We start from the raw sequence: 19,021 nt of genomic DNA, 5'->3' as shown, positions 1-19,021 counted from the left end.
TGCTATGCTCAGAAGCCTATTTGTTCACCTCAGTTTACTCATGGGAGAAAAAAAGTGGAGCTCTGAGAGCAGAGGATTTTAGAAGCCACAGTACTCCTGATTAGTGCAGATAGCTAAGCTCCTGCTACAGAGAACCAGGGCTTGCTGGCTGCTCAGAGAGAACCTCAAAACAGAATCTTCCAGAAACCTAGGAAACTTCTCTCTTACATTGCCAGTGTAAGAGTTGAGGATTTATTTATTTAAAGAAAGAAAAATCTAATTAATGTACAATCAAACGTAAACTGGAGTGTGAGAAAAGTCCAGCCTGAACCTTGTGTTTCATTGGGAGCTTCCCTGGACGGAGAAGGGATAGCCAGAGCTTGCTTCTGACCAAGTTCTCACAGAGGCAGGCCTCTTTTATTGTGATTGTAGGAGTCACACGACAGTGGTTTTTAGCAGTGCTTGTGGCCTCTAGACATCACAGCTCTCTGTGGTTAGAGTTGTCACAGATATTTGAAAATGCCAGACGTACTTCGTGGCCTTCAGTTTGCCGCTGTCACCGCGTCCAAAGTCTGTGATACAAATCATTGGCTGCAAAACACGCACACATTATTACTGTATCCCAAATTTGGGCTCACTTTTTAAGGTTTTCATAAATGTGCTGCAGAGTAGTCAGTTTTTTAATCCCATATATTATATTTTATGTATTTCAAAAGCATTCTAAGCACATTGTATCCGATTTTCAGTTGGCCGAAGATATATTCGTGGCATACAAACTGTTAATATCCCCCAGCTAAGATCTTGTACTTGTGGCGTATGGCCTCCACCTGGTGGCAGCATACTCCTTAAAGGTTGAATCTGTAATCAACAACTGAAAAGAAATTCTAAGCATAATAATATACTTGAGTATGGCTTTCAAACTTTTTTTTTTTACTGCAGCCCACAAAAAGAAATTGACCTGCTATCATAAATCACACACAAACTTGAATTTCACAAAGCTTCTCGATCTTACCGTGTGGTACACTGATATTTTTTCTGGCTTTCTAATGTTCTCTTGGATCTCTTTTATTAAAATAAAATTCTGGATGCATCAAACTAAGTTACATTCAGATGGCTATAGTATGCTGGCCTCATAGGAGGCCATATAATGTACACACAGATTCCGACATTTTACTTACATTTAAAAATTATTGGTGGTGATTAATTTACACATGGTGAGGATAGAAGAACTGCTCTTAGGTGTACAACCTAGATTCCCTTCAGGACCCCACGATTTCCTGCCACTGCATTTGACTTCTTCGTATGCCTCTCAGACACCGTCCTGGCGCTTTACCAAACAAAGCTCTTGCTGTCATGGAGCCGGGGAGTAGGCATCCATTGGTCTGGCCTCATTAGCTCGTTGCTTTTGAGATGTTTTCTGAGATGGTTTTGGCTGTGTCACCATTTTAGTGCATGCCGTTCCACTGTGTGAGTAGACCACGGTTAGTTTATTTTCCTGTTGCTGGGCCTTGAGTATGTCTTCAGTCCGGGTTAGTGTGGACAGAGCTCTGTTGCTTAGGTGAACCTGTAGGGTGGCCTCGTTGGCCTAGTCAGCAAGCACATGGCTAGTTGTAGGGAACAGGCAAACCATTTGACAGAGTGGTTCAACCCAGTTCCATTCCCATCAGCGTGTCAGAGGGGGCCGCTCCATCTTCTCTCCCATTTGGTATGGTGTTGGTTTTTGTAATTTAAGACCTTCTCCTGCATTTCACGGCTGTAGCTACTGATTGGGAACTGAGTTTGACTGTGAGCAGTGATGGTGAGCACTCTTTCATGTGCAGCCATCTATTTTTCATATTTGTGGTATCTATTCCAGCTTAGAATGTAAAAAAAGCTGCCAGTCCATGGAAGTTGTTTTCCTATTTTGGATACCAGTCCTTCATGTCAGACATGTGTTTGTGAGGGTGTTTTATCCAGTTTGCAGCACACACAGCATTCTACTGATGGTATTGCTGATGAGCAAACATTTCTTCTTTTGATCGTGTCCAGCTTAGTCAACAATTTTTCCTTCAATGTTTTGTTTTTTCTAGCTCACACATAAGAAATCTTTTCCTGCCTTTACGATGAGAATAATAGTTTTTGGTTTTCATACTTAAGTCTGTAATCTATCTCAAGTTAAATTTTGTGTCTGGCAGATGCCAGGAGAGTTTCATTTTCTTTCTGTGTTTGTATCTGATGCTCTAATACCATTTGTTAAAACTGCTTTCACCAAAGTTTAAAGCGGAAATCAAAGATCTCCTTAGAGATTTATAAAAGTGACTTTTCTACAGGTCTACAGACTGAATCTCTGGGTCTCGTGGAAATCCCCAACCTGTGGTCCTGGCTATACATTCTTTCCTTTCCAAAATATTCATTTACTATTATCTTGGGAATCTCAACAATGACTCCTAAGGTGTGAAGATTTTAAGGTTCCAGTCTATCTGTGTCTGGCTACATCTACTCATGAGTACCGTGTGCCTGTTGTGGAGTTTGTGAAATTCTCTGCAGTTTTCTGCTGGGCATGAGCTGCAGACACATTCTGTCATTAATAAATATTCCCCCCTTCTCTTTCAGTGTGGGAATTTTGCTGTCCTCGTGGATCTTCATATAGTGCCACAAGGTCCAAACAAAGATTCCAGTTGGTTTTCTGAGCAGAAGAAAGAGGTACAACAATGAAATTTTGCTCTTTAAACACTACTGCTTATTGTATCTGCTGGAAGAAATGGCAGCTCCTCCCAGCTTTCATTTTCACTAGTGTTTTTTTAAAAAGTTGAGTGGTAGTTAGGATAGTTAGGAGCATGCCCAGTGACAAGCATACATGTGTTCCCACCTCTGCCCTTGAGAAACTGACACAACCATGTTTCATATGCTAATCTATTGTTGACGTGAGTGAGTGTGTGTGTGTGTGTGTGTGTGTGTGTGTGTGTGTGTGTGTGTGGTGTTAAAAATCAAATCTAGGACTTTTACGTGCTTGATAGGCACCTCGCCATCTCTATGTCCTCATCCCAGGCTCTGTTGTTTAAACCAAAAACTCTAATCCCCTTTACTTTGGGGAAAATGGTCCTCTATAATAAAAAGGGAGGAAAAAGAAACCAAACTATTCCAAACAAGCAGGGATTGTGATCTGAGTGGCGAGAAAGCCGGCAGCACCTGGAGCAGTTGTGGAATTCACACAAGGCTAATCTCCACATCTGTATTAGTCCTTCCCTTCATCTTCGCCTCTTCTCATTCTCATGAGCCTGTGACAAGGGAAGGGGAGCTTCAGTCTTCCCCCGCTGCTGCTGGCCTGCCAGTGAAGCAGATAGTTGGTACGGATGGATTGAGTCTGAACAACACAGGCTTGGAGCATGTAGGTGTGCTCTGCTAATACATGAAATTTTAGGAGATTTGAAAAAAAAAAAGCTGTTGGGTAGATTGATAGCCTAGAAATATTGAAATGTTTAAGTACAATTATTTTACTGTTTGCTACCAACATTTGCTGCCGTTGATTAATCTCTAGAGTGGTCTCAGATGTAAGGGTCAGCCTGAAACTGGGTGAGCAGCTGTTGCCACATGAGCAGTTTGTCCTTTCACTAAATTGCATGCCAGAGTACACAAAAGTCTCCACCGTTCCTAAGTATTTGTTTAACCATGTATAATGCAGCTAAAACAGAAAAGGTGTCACTTAAGTATTTTTTTCCCATTAGTAAGGCGTTCCAGTCAATAGTTAGCTATTTATGAAAGAGATGGCTCATTCCTGGGGACCTGAGATAAGTTCCCAGCACACACATACACACAGACATACACATCAGAATCTTTAAAACCAAACAAAAACCCAGTTATTAGTAGTTAAGTTACAGGACAGTCACCAGCTATTCTTGTTTGCAAGGATTGGTTCTATGATATCTGACCTCCCCAAGAGCTTCCGCCTTCTTTGTCTTCAAATTAAGGAGTTTGACCAGATAAACCCTCAGTCTCCTGTGGTTTCAGTACCCTCTCTGTGAGCTCCTGTGAGGAGAGTCATTGTTTCCTTCGGTAGAGATCAGGGACAGGTATCGAGGCAGAGGCCTGTTCAAAAGTTTCCCAGCAGGCCAGTTGGATGACTCTGTGGGTAAAGTGCCTGCAACCCAGTACTGACCTGAGTTCAATTCCCATGACAAGAAAAGTGGGAAGAGAGAACTAACTCCTACAAGTCATCCTCTGCCCTCCACATGTACACCATGTCGTGTGTGTGCCTGCACAGCTGCACACATATGCACTACAAGTAAATGAGTAAGCGTAATTTAAAAACCTTCGTAACAGTGTTCTTCATTTCCTTCATAGTATTTGCCTGCTACCACTACTGTTAGAGACGTAAATAAGTGTGAACTGTATTGAGCAGTAGTGCTGAATTGAAACAGAACAGTAGCAGTAGAGGGGAGACTGCTGTTTGTGACCAGTGTTCACATCGCTAAAACCAACCTACCCACCCATACATTATTTTTAAGAGTACATTTTCAGTAAAATGGTAATACCACCAGTACTTTGTGGCCATTATTTTGCAAGAATGCCTAGTGACCTAATGCTGGGAAGACACAGATTTTGTGAATTTCTCACGAAGGAAATTGACTATGTGCTGTCCTCTTGAGGACTTTGTGTATAGCAGGTCAGGACTTTTCTTCACTGTTCTCTTTCTTATAATCTCAAATTTTAGGTCACTAACACATGTCCACATGATTCAAATTAGCGCATTCTTTCCACCAAAGTGACTAATATTTCACACAAGTGATCTTGCCCTGCTGACTTTGGAAAGGTTCTCAAGGCAGTTTTGACCAAGAAATGATTGATACAGAATGTTCTAGAGCCAAGAGTCACCTCCACTAGAAAGTGCAAGGCTAGATTTCTTGTCAAGTGCCCCGTGCAGCCGTGTTGTTCCAGCGAGTGTCTATTCCGGGGCAGTGAGGCATAACTTAGCAGAGGTGCATGATGGAACCTGCATAGAGCTCCTTCAGTGGTGACTGCAAGAGGCCTGCTTGACCTACCGAGCTGATCTTTCCTCTCCAAGCAAAGCTGCCACCTCTACTTTGAGCTCTTCCTTCAATTTATGTTCATTGCTCTTCGAGTCAGTCAGAGATAATTTTTGTCTGTGTCCTCAAAAGGAGACTTGAGGACAGGTTATGACTTCACATATGTTCAGTCAGTGCTTCCTTGTTTTCCATTTCTAGATTGCCTCATGATGGGGCGATCTAGAAACGAGCTTGATTGCATTTTAACAGACGCTTTGTATGAAAAGAGGGCTGGGCCATATGTTAAACATGCGTTTCATTTGAGTCCAGCTCATGTAGTCTTTGGAGTGAAGGAGACAAACTGAAGTTGTCCCGTATGTGAACTTGAGGAAGCAGACAGAAGCCCTGTTAGCACAGGGAGGTTGTGCCTGTCTCCTGCCCGCTCGTGGGTACTTTACTTGGTCCTCTCACCTTCCTCTCAGATATTGCTGGCTGTTTTCTTCCCTGCATTGCTCTAGGCCTGTTGAGGATGCTTTCCCAAGCCCCGCTCGATCAGTTCTTAGGTATCCGTCTACTCTGCACATTGCCCATCTTTAATCCCTGAAACCTGATTCCCATAAGGAACGCCTGGAATATAGTGAGAAACTTCATGTGTATGGGCTCTATTTTTGTCTAACTATTTTTAGTTCTAGCCTTATAGGGTATTTATGGCCAAATTTTAGCAATCCTTGTTGCCTTGTGTGTCTTCCACATATTTTCTAGCTCAGTCATACTTGAACCCTGCATGTGAAGCAAAAATCATTTAATTGCTAGAACAACAGTATGAGGCCAGGCTGCCTTTGTGTTGTGTGAGCAGTGCCAAGCATTCAGCTGTAAATGCTATCTTTATATTCCACATTTAGCTGCAAATAAAAAGCAAGAGGAGACTGGCATTTGCATTTTATGTAGAAAATGTCTATGTTTGTGTTAAATCAAGGATTTTATATCCTGTTTAAGGGGTATTTGCAATAAAGGAGCGAGCAGCCAAAAACCTGGTTCATGCTGTAATTAGGAAGAATCTCAGCGACTAACCTGTGCTGGCTTTCTGAGAAACAAGTGGAACAAGTTTGAGGTGACCAGAACAACTCTCAATCTGCTACAGAACTGCTGGAAATTGATCTAGGATCTCTCTTAGTTTTAAAGTATCTGTCCTATATGTAGCTTCCCCTGATTTCTTATGGTAAACTACATTTTTCTGGCAATGCAGGAAACACTACACAAAATAGTGATACCCACTGTACATTTGGATTTCTGAGTTATTTATTTTGTTTCTGTTCTTTGCAAATATTACATGCCAACTGATATCTCTAGAAATTAATAATAATACTGCATGCTGAAATTGAATTCAGGCCTGGTTCGGCTACCTAGTAACATTAATCTACACCAGAGACAGGAGAAGTTACTTTTATCATTCATGAGTGAAGACTATTAATGTGATTTTAGAAAGCAATTGGGTCTACGGCATCATCACAAGAGTGAGAAGATCATATTGCCCCTCCCTGCTTCTCTTCAACCTACCACTCTGATCTCTTGTGTTTGTAAACCCGAGGCCAGAAACTAATGAATGATGCTGTTTACTCAGCAATAAAATTTAAAAAATAAATCTGAACCATGCTGGAAAATGTAAGTTTCTGGCTTTTCTTACACAAATAACATCAGGTAACACTTTATCTGCAGGCAGGACAAGAGTGCAGTGGCATAGTAGGGCCAGAGCTAGTGGCCTCTGTGACCTGTCCCCATGCCGTCCATACTGACTGTAGGAGTGTTATTATACTCCTTTCTGCGTCTCTGAGTACCCGAGTCCCATGCTGAACCCGTGTAGACAGCTCCGTGGGATTTATCCCCTCCATCCATCACAGTGTGACGGACTGATACTTAACATGAAAACATTCTTGAAGCTGTACCCTGCTTTTGAAGTAAGCTTTTAAATCTTTATTTGGAATTGTGAAACTGAGGCAGAGAGAACATCATCAGGCAGAGCCAACATCAGCCACGGAACTGTCTTTGATAGCCCATTTCATGTGCACTACACTCCGGAAGGCTGTACAGTGTTCCTTTCTGTGTCCACAGCTAGGTTAAAAAGCTAACTAAATGCCAGTATTTGCCTTTTCAGTGTGTATAATCTTTTCTTTTTTGCATTCATTGCATTAAACTTGATATGTCTGTTGTTTTAAATTTACTTTAGGAAGTTTGTTTGCTGTTAAAAGAAACCATTGATTCCAGAGTTAAGGAGTACGTGGGCATTTATAAACAGCACAGGCCATCAAATGCAGAATTCACAAGATCCAGTCCCTTGTCCTTAAAAGGTAGGCAACAAGCTCTGAGATTTTGGACAAAGAAAATAAAATTTCTGCTTTGTAGAGATTGCAATTATATTTGACTCTGTTGTGTTAGCATAGTGATACATTGAAAAAATATGCTGTAAAGAAGATACTGTGTTTGAGTAACAAAAATTCACCAAAAAGCCTTAAAGGGCTTTTAATGGTAGGCAAAATATATAAAAATAGCAAATAAAACATTCTTAAGGAAACTAAAATTTTAAAGGTCTGTTTTGTTTTTTTGACAAATAATCTTACAAATGGATTTATATTAACACTGACATAAGTTGATTCAGTGTCTTATGCTTTTAAAAATGTTTTTCCATATGTCACTCTATTTCAGATGTTCTCAAACAGGAGCAGTGTTATTCCCAGGGGACATTTGGAAATGTGTGCAGAGAGTTTTGGTTGTCATTACTGGCAAGGGGTGGGATGCTGGCCCGTTGTTGGTAGAGACCAGGGATGACATTACATTCACAGAATGCAGAGCAACCCCTTCATAGCAGGCTACTAGCTCCCAAACCTAAAGGGCTCCATCACTGAGAGTCTACCTGTGATGGCGCAGGTGAGGAAACAGAGTCTGAAGGTTCAGTGGCTTGATCAAGTACAGGGTCGTCTTAGGACAGAGACTGTGGCTTATTTAGTGCCTTCCCCTCATCTGTCCCCAGTGCTTAGCTTGGTGGCTGTGGTCGTGCTGAGTAGTGGCATGCTGAGCGAGAACACTCGTGAGGGATGAGTGGCAGAGCTCAAATCCAGACCTAGCTCCTGTGGCCTCCACCCCAGTTTTTTCTGTTTCCTCAGTCTTCTGCTTTGATTTTCTGTTTTGTTTTCATTGTTTGTTTCTCACTTAAAATCAGCATTTCGTAGAAGCGTGTGGTACAAATACAGTGAGAGCATGGTAATTATCAGACTACAGTGGGTAGACTATTGTGAACCCCGTTATGCTAACAGCACACCTGTTTAAGAAAAATACTGAATTATGTATTTCTCTGAACCTTTCTTGATTCAGAGTACTCACCTTTTATAGATAATAAATAAACAAGTCGTTTTTGTCACCCAAACTGAAAGGCTTAAGAAAATGACATTTTCAAACCAAACAATGTTGCTTCCCAGTGACTCCTAACCTGTGGGCCTCGACCTCACAGGGGTTCTGTATCAGATATTTAAATTATAATTTGCAACAGCAAAATTACTGCTATGAAGTAGCAACAAAACATTTTATTTGGGGGGTCACTGCCATATGAGGAACTGTATTAAAGAAATAGGAAGATTGAGAAGCACAGCTTTAGATGATGCTCTCTGATTTGCCACTCAGTATTGTTAAGAATTTTAAGTAGACCTGGCCAATCTCACATTTTTATCTGGTGCGACAGGAAAAAGAATGGAGCCAAATTCTAAGACTCCTATCTCTGTCACAGGTGTTACAGTAGATGTCTTGATCAGAATTCAAGCCAACCTTTCCATTCCCATCCTAGCCCTTACTGCTGAGGGAAGAGACTAAATACTCAGTACCCAGATTCTCTCGCAGACAGTTCTGGTCCCAATATGGCAAGAAAATGTCCTCAGGTTTGTGTGAGGAAAAGGTCTATTGGGTTTTTTTAGCAGAGAAAGTGATCTTATTGTGTATACAATTTTGTAACCTTTCCATTATATCACAATTAAAAACTGTTGTAAAATGCAGATAAAAGTTACTGTTGAAAACCTTTCAAGTGTACACTTTTGGCAGCATAAGTATGCACACATTTTTGTGCGGTTATCACGTTTACCAGTCTCCAGAAGTTTTCATTGTCTAGCCTGGAACTCTGCATGCATGACTAATGTGTCCTCATCCTCCTGCCTGAGCCCCTGGCCATGGAGGTCTCACCTTCTGACACTCTTGTTCTTACTACGTCAGTGTCTCGTGAATGAAGCCATATAATGTCTGTTATTTTATTCTCTGTGTTATTTCCCCTACAGTTGCATTTTCATCATTCTTAGAGCTGCATTTATCAGAATTTCACATTTTCTATCATCTTCCATTGTATGTCACAGTACCTGTTCATTCATCTACTGACAAAGTGTTTCCATGTTTTGGCTGTTATGAACATTGTTGTTGTAAACACTGTTATACAAATTATCTTCTCGCCGGGCGGTGGTGGCGCACGCCTTTAATCCCAGCACTTGGGAGGCAGAGGCAGGCGGATCTCTGTGAGTTCGAGACCAGCCTGGTCTACAAGAGCTAGTTCCAGGACAGGCTCCAAAACCACAGAGAAACCTTGTCTCGAAAAACCCAAAAAAAAAAAAAATTATCTTCTCAAGCTTTTTGGCTCTTTTGAATATAAATTTAGAAATTTTTGGATCATGGGGTGGTACGGGACAATTGTCTATATTCTGTCAATTATGTTTTAAATAAATGCTGATTGGCCAATAGCCAGGCAGGAAGTATAGGCAGGACAACCAGACAGGAAGTAGAAGCAGGTCAATGAGAACAGGAGAATTTTGGGAAGGAGGAAGCCCATTCCTCCCCTGTCCTGTTCCAACCACAGAAGAAGGAACATGTGATTGTTCCACTGAAAAAGGTACCAAGCCATGTGGCTAACATAGATAAGAATAATGGGTTAATATAAGTTATAAGAGTTAATAAGAAGCCCAAGCTAATGGGCCAATCAGTTTATCTTTAATATAGACTTGTGTGTGATTTCTTTGGGGCTAAACGGCTGTGGGACCTGGTGAGGGCAGGACAGAAACCCAGACAACAATGGGGTAATTATTTTGATTTTGTTTTTGAGGTTAACATACTGTTTGCCACCATGACTGCATCATTTTTACATCCTCACCAGCATGAGGGTTCCATTTTTCTACATCTTTGCCAACCCTTATTCCTAATATTTTGATAATAGCCATCTTAATATATGTGAAGCAATCTCTAACTCTGGTTTGGTTTGTTGTTTTTGTTTTGCTGTCTCCCTTGTGATTAGTGACACTGGCCATCTTCTTATGTATTCATTAATCATTCATATGTCTTCTTTGAAGAAACGTCTATATGCCTAGTCCATTTTTAACTGGACTTTTTTTGGAGGGGGTGGGGAGGTTGTTGTTGTAAGACTTTGTATATTATACATATTAATTCCTTATTAAATATGTAATTGGTAAATATTTTTGTAAATTTTCTGGTTTGTCTTTTCCTTCTCTTGATGATTTACCCTGGTGCATAGATTGTTTTGAATGTGATAAAGCCGGAATGCCACTTTCTTCCTTTTTTGCTGGCCCTGTGATGCTATGCCTATGGAAGTCTTCTTAAAGTCTTGTCTTATGAAACTTTTCCTCTAAAAGCAGAAGTTCTACGAAATTTTAAAAATTAGCCATTTTATTCAGGAACTTGACCCCACGTGAGTTACTTTTTATATGTAAATTAAAGTTAAAACCCATTTTCATGTGGATGTCTAGTTCTCTTAGTGTCATTTGTTAAAAGACTACTTTCCACACTGAATGGGTTTGGTGATCTTGTTACTAATCATTTGAGCGTTGATGTCGGTTTATTTCTGAGCTTTCTCTTCTGCTTCAGTTGTTTGTGTCTGCCGCTGGTGCCAGTGCTGCAGCCTCTTGATATACTGTAGCTTTGTGGTAAGTTTTGAAATCAGAAAGCTGAAGTCTTGTAATTTGTTACTCCTTTTCAAGATTGTTTTGACTTGTTCCAGGTCCACATTGCTATTTTGATTACTGCAAAGTATTCTATTAAATGTCAGTGCTCTTAATTTATTGGTAGAATTAGATTGCATCTGATACTGTTCTAAAGAAGAGTACAGTTAACATTCTAGTAATACACATGCTTGTAACTTCAGAGTTGGATTTCATGTTTATAGTTTTGTGGACGAGAGAGAGAGAGAGAGAGAGAGAGAGAGAGAGAGAGAGAGAGAGAGAGAGAGAGAGTTAGTTACTGGGGCCACATAGACTCTGAAAGTGTTCTACTAGCTATATGAGCTACAGCTTTTTCTTTTCCTTTTCCTTTTTTTTCTGAGCAGGATCTACCTGAGTTGTTCAGAGTCCAGGCTAGCCCCAAACTTGATACCCTTGTTTCAGCCTCCCAAATACTAGAATTACAGGCATGCACCACACCCAGCCTAGAAGAGCTCTTTAAAGATATTGATGGATATGTGTTTAAGTATGTTGAGTGTATGTCTATGTATACAGGTGTGTGCAAACATGCATGTGGAAGCACAAGGCTGATGTCAGGAATTATCACTGTCCACTCCTCTGCTCCATCCTTTGTGGCCAGTTTTCTTAGTTGAACCCAGAACTCAGTGGTATGACTGCTCTTGCTCTAGAGATCCCCTATCCTCATCTTCCCAGGCAGGAATTCTAGGGAGGCAGTTGTGCCCACTGACATTTACATGGACTGTGGGATCAGAACCTTTGTGCCATGCTTGTACAGCAAGTGCTTTAATCCCCAAGCCATCTCCCAGTCCCCTACAAATGACTTCTCTGTTATCATCTGCTCTTGACTTTCTCTAGTTGCACAACAACAAACCAGGTCCTATGTGCTTTGTGTAGCCCCTGGTGACCATTAGTGGTATAATATTGCATTTAGTGTAGTGAGATGATAGTATAACCAGAGGAAACCAGGATGGTGCTAATAGAACATCTCATTCACTGTTTGAAAGTAAGCTTTATAGGAAAGCCCCATGCTTTGTCTCTTCTCTCATTCTAACAGTCTTTGAGCATATCTGTTGAGGGTCACTCCATGGCCAGTGTCTTTCCCTGTAGCCACCAGCCGGTCTGGATTCCTACTTCACCTGGACAGCTGTAGCAGGAACCCCTCTGGCTTCCTTCCATATGGCCAATGTGCCATCTTCTGTCCATACTGTAGTCAGACCATCCCTTAAAATCTCATGTCTATTCTTGTGAAGATCTGTAGAAACCCATTCAGGATATTCGTGGGGTCTCTAAGATAAAGGCCAAGCCCCCTGGGGTCCTGCACGTTTATTTTCCTTCTTGTTTAAATGCCTTTAATTCTTTTCTTGTAATGTTTCATTGTCCTGGAGCCTTTGCTCAAATTAGAGCCTTGTTTTCCCTATTCTGTGTTGTCTTCAGCTCTCTAGTTAGAGTTCACTGAGGACAGTCATCCTATCTGTAGATCACAGGTACCCTGAACTTCACCTTCTACCATTTGATAAACATCTGCCTTTCCACACATGTGTGAGCCTCCCACAGGCCAATTCTGCCCTGTATTTTCTCTGTTGTCTCTCCATAACCAAGGCAGTTCATGGCATGCAAAAGCAGCAATATGTATGTGTGTAGGTGATTGATCCATTAATCCCTTCATCTTTCCTTTTCTCATCAGGTCAGTAATTGCTGTGACTTGCCTGGCCTTCCTCATTTCCTACAGACCTGCTTTGTTTCTTCCTCTGTGTCCTCACTGTATTAGCTTCTCCCCTGTCTGACAACGATGTTCCAACTCAAAAGTTTTATTTTTTTCATCAATTTCCTCATTTCCCCTTTTTTCTGGCCACGTGTTATTTGGCATTTATTACTTACGTCACCCACACCATATTGCATCCTAACTGAGCGGTGCTCTATTTACCTGCCTTCCTCCCTCCCTGTGAGGGGAAGGCTGACTGGCACCCTTAGAGCCTCCTTCCCAGATTGCCCTGCTGCAGAGAACTGTCTCCTGGGTGCCCGCCCTCCCCACATACTGTTTTCCAGGCATGAATGCTACACAGTTCTCTCTCCCACCGGATCACTCTTCTCAGCTGACAGGTTCACCATGGGCCAGTTTCTCTTCTCCATTTCCAAATCCGTATCAGGGTAACATGCCTCAGCATGGCATGTAAACTGAATATGTAATCCTGGGTAAGCCGAAATCTACAAGCTCATAACTTTGCTCATTGCTCTAATAAGATTAATCTTATTCATGCTTTGTGAGTGTTCTTTATAACAACTGCATAAGCTCCTCCGAGGCTGTTTCCTTAATCTTTTATAAAAATAAAAAGCACAAAGATTATTCACAAAGTCAGTGAGCGGCATAATACAGATATTAGCTTCATCCTTCATAAGTCATCTGGAAAGCCCTTTCAGGTCAGGCTACAGTAGTGACATGAGGGAGTCTTCAGAAAGACGTCACCATCAGTTCCCACCAGCGTCACCACAGCTCTTTCCTCTAGCCTGGACCAGAACTGGGTATGACCAATGACTTCAGTCTTTGCCAGACCAGCACACTAAAACTCAACCAAGAGAATTGTGCTGTTTTATTGTCATTTATGTGTTTATGTGCTCACTGACTGGACTGTACAAATGCCTGTAGTTTGGGCTTGTTTTAGATTCCCTCCCTCCCTCCTTCCCTCCCTCCCTCCCTCCTTTCCTCTCATGTTTCCTTCCTTCTTTCCTTCCTTCTTTTCCTATCTCCATCCCTTCATAATCAGGTACTGACTTACTGCCATCACCTCCAGGTTCTCCTTCTAATTCATCCACACCTCTACTGCCAAAATAGTCTTTTGAAAACAAAATTGACAGCCCTCAGCTTGAGACCTTTTTAGGTCAGAAGCTATAGTTTAATATCCTTCTTCAATTCTTCTCTCCTTGACACAAGCCAGAGTGTATCTGGCTCTTGGTTGAAGCTGATGGGTTCTCTACGAGGGTCAGCAGTCACTGTTCAGAAGCACAGCTTCTGGCACGGGATGGGGACAGCTTCAGGATACATACCGTTTTAGCACAAAACTGATGTTCATCTGTAAAACTCAGGACGTAGTACCAAAGCCTCTGCCCAGCCAGAAGTTGGTCAGCACCTGGCCAAGCTCTATGCAACAAAACTGTATCTCTTATCTGTTCTGTAGCTGCGGTTGAGTCAGTGGAGGCAAAACATTTGGTTTTTACCTGGGAATATAGAATTTATTAAAATATTGTAAAGGCAACAGGTCCAACCTTTGATTGGGTGGAGTTTATCCACTGAAAATTTACTGTTGTCTTCCTGTTTCCATGAGTTTTCAAGTGATAACAACAGGCTGCCCCCCCACGCGAGCACGCGCATACAGACACAAGTTTCCAGCTATACAGGATATGTCCTCCTCAAATAAAGTTCTGATGCCCAGCTCCACTCTACCACAGGGATTCTGAGTGATAGTTTTATGCATTTAACCATTTCTAGTTCATTCATAGTGCATATTTGCTAATTGTCTAAATTGTGATACTAACTACAACCACCATGTTTTAAATAGAATAAATGGAAAAGGAAAACAGCAAAAATGCCTGTCTTAGTTCTTACAGCTGATGCTGCAAGGAGGTCACAGGCACCATTCGGGTGCAGGTCTCAGGTACCATTATTATTATTATTATTATTATTATTGTAATCATGAAACATGTAGTTACCATCTGTAACTCTCTTCTGATCTGTTTTCTATTCCTGTGTCTTTAGCTGACCTGGAGTCTTCATGTTGGGTTGTGGGGTGCTCTAGCTATTAATAGCTCTGCCTTGACAGGATTATCCTTGCTTTTTGTTCCACTAACTTTGAGAATGCTCAGTGGGGCAGGGTGGTTGTAATACATAATCCCAGCACTCAGGAGGCAGAGGCAGGCATATCTCTGAGTTCATGATCAGTCTAATCTACAGATTGAGTTCCTAGGAAGCCAGGGCTGCACAGAGAAACCCAGTCTCAAAGAAACAGAGGAAGGGGGAGAGACAGTCAGACAAACAGAATGCTCAGTAGATAGGACTGGTGATATTCCTATATTTTCTCCGTAGGGTCCCTTTTCCCTGTGTGCTGTCATGAGCCATCACTTCACTTCTTCCTTGGGCCTCTCCCAGCCTCTGTGTAATGGTTGAGGAGCCTGAAGTAGTTAAATGGCACTTTGAGCTTCCCTACCAGCCCCTAGATGGTCTTCTGTGTTGAAGATTTCCACTGAGTCCTGGATTTAGCAGAATCAGGAAGACATAAAACAAGTGTTTGCTGAGCTTGTCCCTCCTACGTTTGTTTCCTGACACCATGTATTTTGCCAGGACAATACATATTCTGATCAGAGTAAACCTACAAGATTTGCCTGCTTCCATCAGGTCCTGGCCGATGCTTCACATTCCAGCAAACCTCCCCATTGTTATATAAGGCTGCTACATTTGAGTAGTGTTTGATTACATAAGACCATTGACTTTCATCAGTCCATTGTCTTATTTTGACTAAGTGATTTATGCAGTTATGGCTTTTACTTGCCTCAGTATTTTTAGCCGTTCAGTCATCACATGACTTCCTACTCCAGGGCTTTGGAGGTTTACAGACACCATCTGTTCTAATCATTAGTTCTTCCAGCTCTTGATGCTCTGAGGTTGTCTCTAACCCTAAAGGAGGTTCATCCAGGGACTTTTTATGGCAATGCTCTTCCCACACTTGCCAGGCACCATTTTGCAGAGGATTCTGGGAGAACAGGGGAAATCAAACAGTAGGGTGTGCCATTCTTAGGCAGATCTTCTTGAATGTAGATTACCATTCTCTTAGCATCCTTTTACCAAGCTGTGTTTGGCTGGGTCTAACTCAGTAAACCTTCCAGCTGAGCTCTGGTACAGAAGCCCAGTCCTCTCAGTTGTCCTCTTTCATTGGACAGTCATGAGAATGACCTTCTCATCCTCAGTTAAGGTCATGTAAAATCTGACTGTTAAGAAGAATACTGGGAAGCTAATCAGCTAATCCTATAGACTTTGGAGGATCTCAGGTAGATCTATGAGACACTGAGCTTACAGGAAGTCCTTATTCCCTGAAGAGAGGGGAGTAGTGCCCCAGTGGCCTTGACCAGCATACCTGGAGAGTCTTCAGTTTGTCCTTCTATATTAACTAATCAGTAGTCCACAGAATACAATGCTCTCCCAACTCATCTTTTATACATGTAGCTTTCCAAGAGTTTTCTCTTGGCAAACTCTCATTATTCCAGGACAGGGCCCTGGCATTGTCTGACACTGGGGAGGAGCACAGCATTGGAAAAAACTGAGGAACTGTGGCTACTTGTTGGTCACCTGTTTCTTGAGGCTGCTTCCGGTCTGTTTCCACTGCAGCAGAGGTGGTGGTGGTCTGTGCATTACAAATCAGTAAAAACAGTGAAAACTGCCTTTCATGTTCCAAAACCACATCCTGTCCCAGTGTGAGACTGCAGGACAGGGGAATCACCAGTACAAAGGACAGAAAATGGTACCCCTAAGCCATTCCCTCTGGGAAGCCTTAGCATCTGCCTACTAGTGCCTGCTATGGAGTGTCCGTCCATCACAGTGTCAGCTGTGCTGGTGTCTGACTCACAGCCAAGGCAGCCCCTGACACAGGCGTTTTTAGCCACTTCCCGTCCCCATTAGTGGGGATTAAACTGAGGCTTTCTGTATCTACACAAGTGCTTCACTGCTGGGCTGTGGCTCCAGCCCATAGCCCCCATTCCTAACCTTTCCTCTGAAGATGAGAAGCAGGCTTGGAGTTGTGTAACTTGTGCAAAGGTCATGTGACTTTGAAATGTCAGTGGCTGCGGAAAGTACAGCCATCTAATGTCTGATTGTCTTGTGTCTCCCTTAAGGCGAGTGGTGTGTACATATGCTTTCTTTAAATAAAAAAAAAATTCTTGTTATTAAAGCTCAGCTCTTTAGACACAGGAGCAGTGTTCTGCTTTTATTACCATATGTGCATCTTTGTTTTAGACTTTGTATATCCCATCTCTGATCTCGACACAGGAAAAGAGACATCCAAATAGCTCATCTCCTAGTTCAAAGTACTTGGTGCGATAAATTGTCTGTAAAGATAGCAGTCCATTTATGCTTGTGGAGCAGTAAGAATTTTTTAACTTATTACTCTATTCTATGTAACCTTTTCTTTCAGCTAACATCTAAGAGACCCAGCCCTTTGGAAAAGTGTAAGACAAATTAAATTTCCCTGGGTATTGTGGTTTCTGCCTGCCGAAGTTTTTTTTCCATGACTGTTCTCAGTTGACTACTCCCCGAAAATCTTAGCTTCAGTCTCTAGCCAAAATGCACACCCATCTGCTCATCCTTTTGTGGCATCGTCCTAGGTATGGCATGTGAGTGACCAGGGCAGGAGGACTAAGGCTTCCTCTCCACCTACTTCCTTTGTAGCCTCTGGTGCTGGGGCACTTCACTACCATGTTAGAGAATCAACGGGTGTTCACACAAGAGAAGAAAAAGACAAGAATGGCCAAAACAAGCAAGTTCTTCCTATTCTTCCCTCTGTCTGAGAAACGTTCCCCTCCCTTCCCCAGTGCCTGATGCAACACAAGGTGCTGCCAAAGAAAGCTTTCTCCTCGCTGTCCAGACTTGGGCTTGTGGTGAGCTCTACTCCCTGATGTCCCTGTGAGTGAAGATGTGTATGTGGCATTTTGTTGTGTATTTGTTTTCCCAGCCTATCGAAAACAGAGCCTTTTCCTAATTAAAATAAATTTTGGAAGTGAAACCCATGTCCCGTGAGCCCAGCCCTTCCTCAGGAGACCCCTGGCACTCTCAGGAAAGCCTGCAAACGGCTGTAACTCACCACCTATGTGCTTTCCTTCGGCTGCCGCTTCTCTCAGATTTTAAAGGCAATTTAAAAGAAAAAAAAAAAAAAAGACCATACATCATACATCCAGCAACTGCTAAATCTCAACAAGCACAGGCCCTTGATAGATATGATTTTTATCATCACTTCTGGTGTTGATTGGGCTCCTACCCTGGAGCTCTGAGTGCACACCCACAGCCGGAATAAGTGTGTTTCAGCCACAGAGAGAGGGGATGTAGGCCCTGTCTGACTCTCCCGAGCAGAGCAGGGGAGAAGTAACAGAGGAGGAAACGCTCACTTGTGTGGTTTCTGGATAGTAAGCCAGCACGGTACATTTTCAGTTACCTGCTCTGTTAAATGTTCTCAATTTTCACATGGTGTTTTTTTTCTGATCGCAGCCTCTTGAGAATTAAAATGGATTTCTCTAGTCTGTCGTAGAACATAGTGAAAGCATATGTCTTCTTTTTACACATGGTTTAAATAGTTTTGGTCATTATTTACATTTTTTCCCATAATGTATTCGGTCAAAATATTTTCTAAACTTTCAACCACACACAAAAAAACCTAAAAGGACAGTAATGAAAGTAAGTGCCTGTAAGCCCTCTTGTGAGTGTTACTGTGGCATCAGCAGAGATTGTTTTTCCAAGAATGGGAAACTTGTAAAGCTTGAAGTTTTAGACATTTTACTAAAAGTGTGCTGAAGCAGCAGCGACAACTCAAGATGCTTTTCTTTCTCAGATGCAGGGGAGGTGGTCTTCACCTCTTACCACAGTAAGTGGAAAGCAAACAGGACTCAGAAGAGTAGCGGTTCTACCTGGCGCAGCCAACTGGCAGGGAGGGATGCTGCGGAGCTGCAGGTGTCTCGTCCATTGTTTACTTCGTTTTGTACAAAATGAAATACAGAAGTGCTCAGAGACAGGTCTGTGAACAGAGGAGTGTTGTGTTCAGCCCGTGAGGTGCTTGATTGACCCACTGGAGACAGTGCTCTGGCTGTCCATATAGAGTTTATTAGAGTGATCTCACTGGCCAGTGAGTGGACTGCTGCTCTCACTCCCACGGCCCTTCCCCCCTGATCTCACAGCCTGAGCATCACAGAGACTTCTTGAAACAAAACCCATGTTGCTTTTGCTTAGGTTCAAGTTATAGTTCCAGTCCTGCTGGGGTGTTTGTAGCAATTGGAGTCCCGTGTTACTCTTGTTGGAGCTCTTGTGACGATTGGAGT

General features: G+C 42.2%; 1 protein-coding gene across 1 annotated transcript in view; it reads left to right on the top strand.

Moving 5' to 3' along the window:
- Slx4ip (SLX4 interacting protein) overlaps positions 1–19,021 on the top strand; it is a 149,749-nt gene that overhangs the window by 88,932 nt on the left and 41,796 nt on the right. The window contains exons 4-5 of the mRNA XM_057781880.1: positions 2,572–2,661; positions 7,186–7,306. Coding sequence (XP_057637863.1) covers positions 2,572–2,661; positions 7,186–7,306 — 211 coding nt within the window. The remainder of the gene's footprint in view (positions 1–2,571; positions 2,662–7,185; positions 7,307–19,021) is intronic.

Source organism: Chionomys nivalis, chromosome 9 (assembly GCF_950005125.1).
Source record: "Chionomys nivalis chromosome 9, mChiNiv1.1, whole genome shotgun sequence".
In the NCBI taxonomy this organism is placed as follows: Eukaryota; Metazoa; Chordata; class Mammalia; order Rodentia; family Cricetidae; genus Chionomys; species Chionomys nivalis.
The sequence above is the reverse complement of the archived record's forward strand: the minus strand, read 5'-3'. Positions and strand labels throughout refer to the sequence as shown.